The sequence below is a fragment of the Miscanthus floridulus genome, chromosome 6 (assembly GCF_019320115.1).
Source record: "Miscanthus floridulus cultivar M001 chromosome 6, ASM1932011v1, whole genome shotgun sequence".
Lineage (NCBI taxonomy): Eukaryota > Viridiplantae > Streptophyta > Magnoliopsida > Poales > Poaceae > Miscanthus > Miscanthus floridulus.
In genome coordinates, this window is record NC_089585.1 from 78851761 (window position 1) to 78864323 (window position 12563).

At 45.8% G+C, this 12563-nt stretch overlaps 1 protein-coding gene across 1 annotated transcript; it reads left to right on the plus strand.

Moving 5' to 3' along the window:
• The first annotated feature begins 9523 nt into the window (after positions 1–9523).
• On the plus strand, positions 9524–11020 carry LOC136458433 (signal recognition particle subunit SRP54 2-like). Its single transcript, XM_066458369.1, has one exon. The coding sequence runs from the start codon at positions 9561–9563 to the stop codon at positions 11013–11015; it is 1455 nt and encodes a 484-aa protein (XP_066314466.1). The 5' UTR covers positions 9524–9560; the 3' UTR covers positions 11016–11020.
• The last annotated feature ends 1543 nt before the right edge of the window (positions 11021–12563 follow it).

Sequence of the window (12563 nt, forward strand, 5' to 3'; positions counted from 1 at the left end):
ACAATTTAAAAAAATTAAAATATATTTCTAGGGGCAGTTAGATCAGGAACCGCCCCTACAAATGCATTTATAGGGGCGGCTGGATCAGGAACCGCCCTATAAATGCATTTGTAGGGGCGGCTGGATCAGGAACCGCCCCTAAAAATGCATTTGTAGGGGTGGCTGGATCAGGAACCACCCCTACAAATCACCTCGTCTATAAAATAGAGGGCGCACGGGTGTTGTCTTCATTTGGGCGCTCTCTTCTCATCCAACGTCGTCAGGCTGCCCCGCCGACGCCGGCCCACGCCCCTTCCCCGCACCCGCGCGCCCCATCTCCGTGCATCTCCCCGCACCCGCGCCCCCTCGCCCCCTCCCGCGCACCCGGCCCCCGTCGCCCGCCCCCATCTCCGTGCATCCCCGCACCCACGCCCCCTCGCCCCCTCCCGCGCACCTGCCCTAGGGTTTCTAGAGGAGCGGTGATACCGCCGACGAGCGAGGAGCTTTCAGCCTCCAGTGGTCCAGCCTCGGTGGAGGATCCAATCCGAAGCGAGAGACCTGAAACCTACGGCTGCGAGGGACGCGGGACCACGACGAGTGTCGTCGACGTGCAAGCAACGGTGAGGTCGTCCCCGATCTGAACTTTTTGTTTTTGTTCCCCCCCCCCTCGTTCTCAAGCGACATGGTGACAACAAGAGAGAGAGTTAGGAATCAGGATGGATCATGGAACCCCCCAAGGGCCACTTCCTCCTCCAATTCAACTGACCTCGGTTGATGATTGGCCTACTTGCTGCCATTGGCGATAATGCTTGTTATCATAGGCAACCATTAGCTAGAGTGACAATGACACCACTAATCTAAATATAGGCTATATACTAATGCCTCTTAATTTTCAGCGAACCAAATACATATATGCATTGTTATCATCGATTGACATGAGGCAAAGTATGCAAATTAATTAAATATGAGTGCGCACATCTATATATGTGTGTGTCATAGACATATAGGTACAGGTCCTGTCATCCTGTTACGTCTAGCTGCAAAGTACCTCTTTCATCTTCTGCACAGGTTGGCATGTATTTTTTTTATTTGTTACTTACATACTCTGTGTAGGTAGATAATGGTTTCGATTATGACATCTGCCTAGGCTTATAGAGTATGATATTTCTTAAAAACAAAGTAGTCTGTTTCTAAGTTTCAGTGAATTCAGTAGTTGTCTACATTTATACACATTGTTAGGTGAGCTATACCAGTGATGGTATTAGTGATAGCTAGTTTGTTTTTCTGGTTTTCAATAATTTCACAAGTATGCAGCTTCTGTAAGTTACAAATTCGTATGCATACATATGTAAAATAGCCCTATGTTAGTTTCGGGAATGAAATTCTTGATTTTGTAATTACCTTTTGTATAGAATCAGAATGTTCAACTGTGCATCAGTTCTGAGTTGTTGGCATTATTGACATGTCTAGTTAAGTTCTAAGTTGACATTATTGACATGTGTTGGCATTATTGACATGTCTGTTAAGTGAAATTGTGAAAACATGTTGTTTGATTTTTGGCCTTTGTGGTTTGGTCTAGGATTGAGCTCACATGTACAGCTGTTTTATTCATCTCTAGGGTGTGATTGAAATTGGGTCTATCTATCCACACAGCCAGTAGTTGTGATTATAGTTATGTTTCTGTTTGGTAAATTCATATGTCCATGATGTTAATGATAAGGCTGGTTTCTCATCATTCGCAGTAGTCACCCAAGAGATTTCGCCCTGCCAGGCTTGGTAGGTATTGTTGTTTAGCTTAGTAGTACATATGCTAGCAAGATCTGACCAATAGCAATTTGTCTTTTTTTAATGTGAAAGTTAGGAGTAACAATGTTTTATTGCAATTTGATGGTGCAGCAGCTTGGCTTGAATTTGTGAAGTGAAGTGTCACTTTTGTGCAACAGTGAATACTCTATTCAAGTAATCATTAGCTGATATTTGAAGGATTAGTCTATTTCTTTTGCATGATTAAGTGAACATGTATCTGGTCCTCATTGCTAAATATTTGTGACCTGAACTGTTATCCAACTGCTGCCATAGCATACAGTCAAATCTTTTGGAAATTGTGAACTATTGTTTTGCTTCCGTGTGAGGTATTGAGTTCTAATCGGTCCCAGTGTAAATTGTCTCAAGTTGGCTTGTGTAAACTACCTCTTCCCTATACTCTTAGAAACTACTACTACTTTGTTGCTGTCCTCTTCCCTATACTCTGCTCTACTACTGCTGATGTCCTCTTCCCTATACTCTTAGAAACTACTATCCTCCTACTACTGCTGTTGTTCTACTACTACTCTATACTACTCTAGTGTTGGCTGCTACTCTGCCCTCTTCCCTATACTCTTAGAAACTACTACTTGGTACTAGCTGGCTCCAAGTTCAAGATCAGATGATGATTGACATGTTTCTGAGGCCTCTACCACTACTACTACTCTTTTTTATATATATAATCTGTCATTATAGCACCTACTACTACCACTCTACTGCTAAGTGGTTGCTGCTCTTACTCTACTACTACCACTCTACTGCTACACTTACTCTACTCTACTACTTTCTACTCACTACTACTACTTGCTACTCCTAAGTGGCTGCTGCTATTACTCTACTACTACCACTCCTTCTCTATTTTTTTGCTTATATATTGCTGGTGTGTAGTGGTTGTTGCTACTACTACTACTACTCCTACTCCTACCACTACTCCTACTAGTACTCCTCCTGCTCCTATTACTACTCCTTCTCTGTTTTTTTGCTTATATACTGCTGGTGTGTAGTGGCTGTTGCTACAACTACTACTACTCCTACTCCTACCACTACTCCTACTAGTACTCCTCCTGCTCCTACTACTACCCCTTTATTTTTTTTTGCTTATATACTGCTGGTGTGTAGTGGCTGTTGTTGCTGCTGCTACTACTACTCCTCCTCCTACCACTCCTCCTCCTCCTACTCCTCCTCTTACTACTCCTACTACTCCTCTTACTACTCCTATTACTCCTCCCTATACTTGCTACTCCTACTACTGCTCTTCTTTCAGTGATGCTCCTACTACTACTCCTAAGTGGCTGCTGCTCTTACTCTACTACTACCACTCTACTGCTACACTTACCCTACTCAACTACTTTCTACTTACTACTCCTAAGTGGCTACTTCTAGCTACTAACTGTTGGTTGCTGTTGCTTTTTTTGCCAAATCTCCCAGGACTCGCCCAGGACTTGTTGTCCTGTCTTTTGCCATCAGCTACTGCACTTTGTTTGCTAAGCAGCTATTAGTTTTTTTTGCCAAATCTCCCCTCTCCTCTCCTTTGTTTTGCCGATGATGAAATTGTCCATGTCCATACATTATATGGAATATGAGTTGATGATCAAGAACTTGTAAGAAACTTGACATCATTAGCAACCGCCCCTAAATTACCTTCTCCTCTCTTCTCTGTTATGATGCCTTGATGCTCCTAAGTTCAAGATCAGATGATGATTGACAAGTTTCTTAGGCCTCTACCACTACTACTACTCTTTTTTTTGATATATTGTTGTTTTATAGGACTACTTTGGTTTATAGCCCTTTTTGATTTCTTATACCTTCTCGCGTACCTAAAGCATACTTTCTTGCATCTATTAGAACAAAGCGTGAAATAATGTCGTGAACACCAGACAGTGCAGCCCGATGCCCCGAGCATGATGAGCACCCAACCAATGAGGAGCAAGCACTAGAGGACCAGTGAACTCAGGAGTAGTTCGATAATGAGTTAGAAAAGGATCTAGAAGTGATGCTTACTCAGGAGCAGTGTGATGAGGAGGAAGGGGGAGCAGAAGGAAGAGCAGGAGAGGCTACTGAAGGCAAAGAAGAGGATGATGATGATGATGACTCAGAAGAGGGATATGAAAGTCCTGAGGATCCTTTCCCACATGAAGCCAGAAGGAGGCCAACAGAGGAAGATTTGGACAAGAATTTTGACCCGAATGAGGAGGTAGGGAAAAAGCCTTAGCTTGTAAATTTTGCTAAAGCTTTGGATGTGTTACCTCTGCTAACACTTTGACATGTCGTATATACAGGTCCCTCCTGAAACTTGAAAAGATGACATCGACTGTCCATGACATCTCGCTGGACAAGACGGAGTAGAGGAAAGGAGAGCAGAGGCAACAGCCACAGAGACGGATCACGATGCCTCTGCTCCACAAACTCAAGACACAACCATGACTACCAAGCCTAAGAGGAAACGAGGGGATAGAAAAGGAAATCTATATCTAGATAAGGCATGCTATGTGATAACAGAGGTCGGGCTAGCAGGGGAGATCCTTGAGCTGAAGGAATTTAGAGAAAAAATCCGTAATGCAATCGGGGCCCTAGTAAGAGATAAATTGAACCCAACAATCCCTAACTGGAAAGAGGTACCAGAGAACACAAAGAATGCACTATGGGATAGGCAGCTGAAGGTCAATTTTAGATTTTCAGAGGGTAAGTATGAATTGGTAAAAAATGCCATCAGGATGATGGGAGAGTCATTCTGACGTTGGAGGTCGGAGCTCAACACGAAGTATATCCAAAAGGGGTTAACTCCCTTCAATAAGTTTGGCAAAATAACTCCTAGTCAATGGGAGGAGCTCGTGGCTCAGAAGACTTCATCGGAGGCATTGGAGCTCAGTGCCCATAACACCGAGCTGGCGAAGAGGAACAAACACCACCACCATCTAGGCCTCGGTGGCTACTATGCTAAGGAAGAACAGTTTAGGAAGATGGACGAAGAGGCCGCAGCTGCTAGGAATATCGATGTGATGAATGTGAAGGTACGCTCAAGGAACTGGATATATGCGAGGAGTATAGAATCATCTGGCAGTAATCTTAAGTTTGATAAGCCAGAGACTCAAGAGACGGTATTAAGGATACTGAAATATACTGAAGACAAGGAGAAGGGCTCATTCAATCCTTCTAGAGAGAGGGATGAACTTAGCCTTGGCTTGGGAAACAAGGAGCACACAGGCCACACTAGGAGGCTAGGGAAAAGGACGACCTGGAAGCAAGGATTCGAAGAGGACAGGCACATGTATAAGAAACATGGCCAAGACCGGGAGACTAGTCTTGAGCTCCAAGTGAAGGCTCTAGTTGCGAAGGCGCTGGAGGAGCAAGGACTATCTACGAAGCCATGAATATTAGAGACGTCGCTGGGAGAACTGGCATTAGTTGGTAGTCCTCCGAAAGTTCCTAGCAGCTAAGGTTCCACTGCAGCCACAACCCCTAGTCGATTGCATACGGGAACCAATTAGTTGCACCTTGGTGTTTCTCAGCGGTCGGCAGAACACTGTGATGGAGGTGGCAACAGGTGTGGCACATCCTCCCAGTGGCTTACACCATAATAATAAAATACCTCCGGACTATACTAGGGTCGAGGTGCATACAGTGAAGCCCGAGTTCATGCAGTGGAGGATAGACTACGCAACTCCCGAGGGGCTAGTGTTACTCGAAGACGTTATGGGTAGTTCATCCTCTGGCACAAACGGAACATTATATTGACTACTTCTTCACCGCCTCCCCCTCTCCCAAATTTGGAGCGAGTTGTTGAGGTCGAGAAGATATTTTCACCATCTTGTGACCCCCACATTCCTAAGATGCCACATTCTTCCCCGCCTCCTAGTGAGCATGTGCCTGATGAGATGCCACAACCTTCTCCAGCTCGTACCGAGCAAGTGCATCATGAGATACCATAGTCTTCTCAACAAGCACAGCCGATACATGAACAACGAGTACCTCCTGAAGAAGCTGCAGCACAAGAAGATGAGGACGTGCCTGAATGGGAACTTCGAAAGAAGCATCCAATCACCATAAGGCCAGTTTATGTTCCGATCAAAGATGTCTCATCGGTGTCCAAGTGGTATTCCCATGACCAGTTCAAGCCTGAGAACCAAGTTAAAAAGTCCCATCATGGGATTCTGAGGAGGCCATCACTAGCAAACTCCACCAAATTGCAAAGCAGTATCCAAATGTTGATGCCATCAAATGGTCAAAGGATTGCTTGAAAACATATAAAAGAGGCAAGCCCTTCCTACCAAACTGGGACATCCAGCGCCTACCACATGGAATGAGAAGGTTCCATGATTGGTTCTTGCGTGTTCTCCCAACGAGCATAAATAACATACAAGCATGCTTTCCCACCAACACATTTGGAAGCCCAGCCAGGAAAATTGTCTTTGACTTCAATGACATGCAAATATGCTTTCACCTAGGAGAAATGGAGATGAATCTAATTCGCACGTGGTGCCTGTAAGTCCTTGTCCTCTCGATATGATATGAATATAATCTTTGAATTTTGTTGTAACTAACCCACGCCGTGATTTGTAGAATGCAAGTGCACATTGTCAAACAAATGCCAAGTGTAAAAGTCAGGTATGTGGACCCTCAAGCTATAGCCCAAACAAATTTCAATTACCCTAAACGGTATACACTTGATGCCAAAGAGCTAGCTGCTGTAAAGACTCTTCGGGAGAAAGAGCACATCCGTACGGCGAAACTAAGGGAAGAGTCCCTTAAGGTTACGGCATACATTGCCCTGGCTTTCAAAAATCTTCGACAACACTCTACTATATGGCTAACATACAACTTCGAGTAAGCTCAACCCTATACTTAAAGCTTTGTTCGATATATTTTATTCGATGCAAAAGAGCTTATCTAGTTCTATGATTAAATCCATACAGCAACCACTGGATTTATATAGCCGTCGATGTCGGGAGGAGCATGGCATGTGTCTTTGATTCATTAGATAAGGACATGGTGACATACAAAGACTTCATATCGATTCTCAAGACGTATACATATCGACAATCCTCATTAGCTTATATGTTTGTATACATACTTGTAACGTTCACTTTTAGATACTAACAAGTTGTATTTGCTAAAATAATTCAAACATGGCATTTAGGTTCTATGTCACTAATCATCATGGAAGGCATGATCCAGCAAGGAAGGAAAAGCTGGCTATAAAAACACTATGTGCGGTAAGTGTAACTTACTTCTTCAGTACTCCATTACATGGCTGTCAAAAGCATTACTTAACATTTTTATATGCAAAACACACAGTGCCCCAAGCAGAAGCCTGGGAGTGTACATTGTGGATACTATATATGTTCTATAATGAGTAACACCGGTGCCTACATGAGACACTCCTTAAGGGTAAGTTTGAACCTCTTCACTCGTAGTATAAAAACTTTGTAAATGGTATGAAATACTAAACTAAAACTTGTTCTCTTGTAGTGGAGAGAAGAGAAAGGAATGAAAAGAGACCCATACAAGGATGACCAACTCTTAGAGCTCGTCGGCGACCTTTGCAACTTCATATTGGACCAGATTGTACACGTCAGAGGCGCCTACCATGACCGAGAGTCTGAGTTAGGTACAAATCCTCAGTACCAACACCTTCGTGAGACTGAAAGACTAGCTCTAGGACATTGATAACAATGTGTATGGAATTTATATATTTAATGATGGATTGTATATATTCTTGTGAATTGGACTTGTAATTGTAGTTTATAGAATACTCTTAGTGCTTGTAGTCGTGGTCACGGGGCGTTCGGCAACACGAACGCTGGTCGCGGAGCGTTCGGCAACGCGAACGCGGTTCGGAATGTTGGTCGCGGGGCGTTCGGCAACGCGAACGCGGTTCGGAACGTTGGTCGTAGGACGTTCGACAACGCGATTTTGAATTGTAAATTTGAATTTTTTTTGGCAGGAAAATATACTGTAGGGGCGGTTCTAGATTGAACGCCCCTACAAATACCTGTTTGTAGGAGCGGCTGAAAACTCCAGCCGCCCCTACAAATCGATTTGTAGGGGCGACCTGAGAACCACCCCTACAAATGCATGATTTATAGAGACCCTTGCGTAGGGGCGGCTGGGCAAACCGCCCCTACAAAGAGTTACTAGCCGCCCCTAGAAATGCTTTTTGTAGTAAGTGGGAGGCAGAAAATCGACATAGGGGGGGGTCCATTGTTGACAACCAACCATGATGCTTCTTATAACAGGATAAAGAGCAACTCCAAGAGACACTGTATCTCACTCGTCATTAGCAAAATTAAGAAAAAAGAGGATCCAAGAGACTCGCTATCAGCATTTGTAAAATGCCATACTAGCTATCTTATTTTTTCAGTCAACAAAAGCCAGCGGGCTTCGCTAGCCATACGTCTTGTCCGGCCATTTCTCACGCCCTCGTGGCCTCCTTTTCCCCTCGCTCTGTACCTCGACTCGGCTGACAAGGACAATTAATTTTTGCTGCACGGTTCATCACTCACGTGTCCGATCAAAAGCAATCAAGCGTGGCACAGGTGACCGCTCTATTGCTCGTATCATGCATGTCTTGGCATCTGGTGATGGTGATGAAGAATGCAACACAAATCACTTATCGTGTTGTTTTGAAGGATAAAAAGAGTGACGAATCCGACCAAAATTGATTGAATTAGTGATGACGTGGTCACTTTAAAAAAAATAGAGAGTCTAATTTCACGAGTCTGTTGCGAACCGTATCTATTTTAAGAGTCTATATTATTTTACAAAGCCAGTTTAGAGAGCTAAATTTCTATTATCTCTTGGAGTGGCTCTAAGCTAGCGAATTGCGATACACTATCAATGATGTTTTTTAATTCGATATAGACTTATTAGGTATTATCATATTATTGCCAACGTAAACTTATGTTATGGATGTCATGGTCATCATAAAATAAAATATAATTTTAAAATTTTGTAGAAAAAGTAAAACACAAATAGATATGTAACATTCTCTCATCCTTGTTTTATATGAATATTTGATAACTTGCTTTCCGTTGCAACACACGGACATATTTTCTAATCCAAATAAAAAAAGATAAAAGTAGAGATTAGACGAATCTTACTATATAATGTTAAACCCTGAAGAGTTTCATGGTTTTCTTTTTTTTTTGTATTTTTTGTGTTTATTTTGTATATATAAGTTTCGTTGTGTGTTTTCTCTGCATTTTTTTCCGTTATTTTTCTTTTCAATTCCGTTTCCTTTTTTTTAAATTCGGTGCCCGTCTCTTCCCAGTAGGGATGAAAACGGTACGGATATTTTTCGACCGTATTCGAAACCGAAACCGTTTAAAGGGGTTGAGATATGTCCGTATCCGAGTCCGGATATCCAACATCTGATACCGTATCCGTATCCGAATACTCAAATCGTATATTTATGATGTCGATATCCAATCGTATCATATCCGACATAGTTAACACTATCCATATTCGAATCCGAATCCGGACAGAAATATAAAAACAAATATAATATCGGTGATATCCGTCCGTATCCGGTGCGTTTTCGTACCTACTTCCCAGGTATTCGGACATTGGATTGGCTGGGGACCGGCAGGACGCGCGCGGCAAGTCGGTACAGCTGTCGATAAACATAACCCCACGGCCAAGTCGGTACAGAATCGATTCCGATTAGTTTTTCAGGTGGTGTGGTAAACAAATACGTAAGCGCACCGCCGCCTGAAAACCCACCTGAAAGTTGGAGGCTGGATCCGCCGCACGCCCGTCGCCCAACCCCAGCCGACGAGATGGTGATGTCGCAGCTAAGCGGGAGCATCAAAGGCGCGCTAGCGCGGATGTCCAAGGCAATGGTGGTGGACGAGAAGGTGCTCAACGACTGCGTAAACGAGATCTCGCGCGCGCTCCTGCAGGCCGACGTCCGCTTCGAGACGGTCCGCGGCGTGCAGGCCAGCATCAAGAGCACCGTCAACCTGCAGGCGCTCGCGGACGGCACCAACAAGCGCCGCGTCATCCATCGGGCCGTCGTGGCCGAGCTGCGCCGGATGCTGGACCCCGGGACTGGGAAGCCGTCCTTCACCCCGAGCAAAGGGAGGAAACCGGCCAGCGTGGTGATGTTCGTCGGCCTGCAGGGCTCCGGGAAGACCACCACCTGCGTCAAGTACGCGGACTACCACCGCCGGACGAAGGGGTTCAGCCCGGCGCTGGTCTGCGCCGACACGTTCCGCGCGGGCGCCTTGGACCAGCTGAAGCAGAGCGCGGCGAAAGCCGGCATCCCGTTCTACGGGAGCCACACCGAGTCGGACCCCGTGAAGGTGGCCGTGGAGGGCGTGGACAGGTTCAGGAACCAGGAGGGGTGCGACCTCATCGTGGTGGACACGAGCGGGCGCCACAGGCAGGAGGCCGCGCTCCTGGAGGAGATGCGGCAGGTCGCGGGCGCCACGAGGCCGGACCTGGTGGTGTTGGTGATGGACGCCAGCATCGGCCAGGCCGCGTTCGAGCAGGCGCAGGCGTTCAGGCAGAGCGCCCCGGTCGGCGCCGTGATCGTCACCAAGATGGATGGCCACGCCAAGGGCGGCGGCGCGCTCAGCGCCGTCGCGGCCACGAAAAGCCCTGTGATCTTCGTCGGGACCGGAGAGCATATTCCAGACCTGGAGGCCTTCGACGCCAAGTCCTTCGTGAGCCGTCTGCTAGGCTTGGGAGACCTGTCTGGCTTCATGGACAAGATCCATGATGTAATTCCTGGTCCTGCTGATGACAACACATCACCGTATCAGATTCTGGAGGAGCTGATAAAAAGGGGAAACTTCACGCTCAGAGATCTGCGCAAGCTGTTCCGGGCAGTGCAGAGTATGGGCCCTCTTGGGCAGCTCGTCTCTATGATACCTGGTGGACTCATTAGCGACAAGTTCAATGACAAGGAAGGGCAAGCGAAGATGAAGAGGTACATGACCATGATGGACTCCATGACTGATGCTGAGCTTGACGGGAGCAGCAGCCCGAAGCTGATGAACCAGTCACGGATCAACCGAGTCGCTCGGGGCTCCGGCAGGCCCGTCAGGGAAGTGGTGGACATGCTGGAGGAGCACAAGCGAATGGCCAAAATGATGACCAAGTTGCCAAACGTCAAGAGACCCAACGACATAAATCACATAGCCAATGCCATCCCTCAGGATCTGCTGAATCGGTTTGGTGGCAAATTTGGGCTGCAGAAACTCATCAGACAAATGGGCGCCCAAAGTTGACTTATGTATACCCTTTCAAGTCGTGGGCGCTAACCGTGCTAGTCTTACAAATGTATGTATGTAGCTATATAATAGATAGACTGTGTCGTGAGTACAACTCTACTCAGGTTTTGCTAGCCGTTAGTTTCTATTTTTGTTCATGTTTCTCTCTTTTTGGGATTTATTATAGGCTGAACTCGCCTCATTTATTAGTATATAATAATCTTGGCAAAACTCCTACCAGCTTTACTTTAAAAAAAAACTGTCTGGCGTTGCTTACACCGTGTATATAATTTTTTATTATACTAGATATATGCTAGTAGAATAAAAAAAGAAGAGGTTGGAAGAAACATCTCAATTTTAATATTATTATTAGAGCATCTCCAAGAGTTTTCTAAAATCCACTCTCTAAATCATCATTTTGAGACTCATTTGCATAAAAATTATTTTCTATATTTTTTCACACTCCAGCAGTTTCTCTATATCTTTTACACACTTTAGAGAGCTATTATCGCTCTTTATGTTTGGCTAGCAAGAAATTCATAATGGAGGATGACTATATTTATTTAGATTTATAGATAACTAATTAAAGAAGTTGTTGGAGAGTTTTTTTTTCTATCAAAATTTCTATTCCTAACTATTAGGAAGGAAATAGAGAGTCTCTTTAAGTTACTCTCAGGTGTAGGTATAGAATATAAGAATTTTTACAATAGTTGTCATAAAATGGACAGCTCACGAGGACCAATCCGACGGCTAAAAAGGCAAAGGACCAAAAGGAACCAATTTAAGAGGTACCGGGAGGAACCAAGTGCGTACTAAATGGTGGGACTATACGCACCGGGTGCATACTAAAATTGATCGGATCAACACATAAAAAAAGTGGGAAATTTTATATTTTTGAAATTATTTTACGTAATCGAGGGTAGAACAGTAAATCAATGGTAGAAAAATAATGTTTAGAGTAGTAGGGATGATTAAAGTACTACAGTCTTTTCACGTATAATTCCATTCGGACCACACCAGCCCGGCCCCTCTCTCTCAGTCACTCTGTTCTTTCTCTTTGTGTGTTGCGGCGGTGGACGGGGTGAGGACAAGGGCGGTGGCTGTGGCGGCGAGTGCGAGGGCAGGGTTGTGGCTTCCGGGGCATGCCATCCCTCCTCAGCAGTCCCTGGCGAACAGTGGCACCACGTAGATCCAGCGATGGCGGTGGAGGAGGCGAGATCCGGGCCCGGCAGCGTCCGCGCTCCCCTTCGCGGCGGCGGTGGCCGTCCCCGCTAGCGGGAGGGTGCGGGCGGCGAGGTGCGCTCGCGGACGCGGCGATCCAGGCAGCAGCCATGACGGGGAATGACACCGTGGAGGAGGACAAGGAGGGTTGCCGGGCTCCTACACCGCCACCACGTAGATCCGGCGATGGCGGTGGAGGAGGCGAGATCCGGGCCCGGCGGCGTCTACGCTCCCCTTTGCGGCAGCGGTGGCCATCCCCGCTGGCGGGAGGGTGCGGGCGGCGAGGTGCGCTCACGGACGCAGCAGTCCGGGCAACAAAGCATATACTAGAGAGGGGACCCAAGA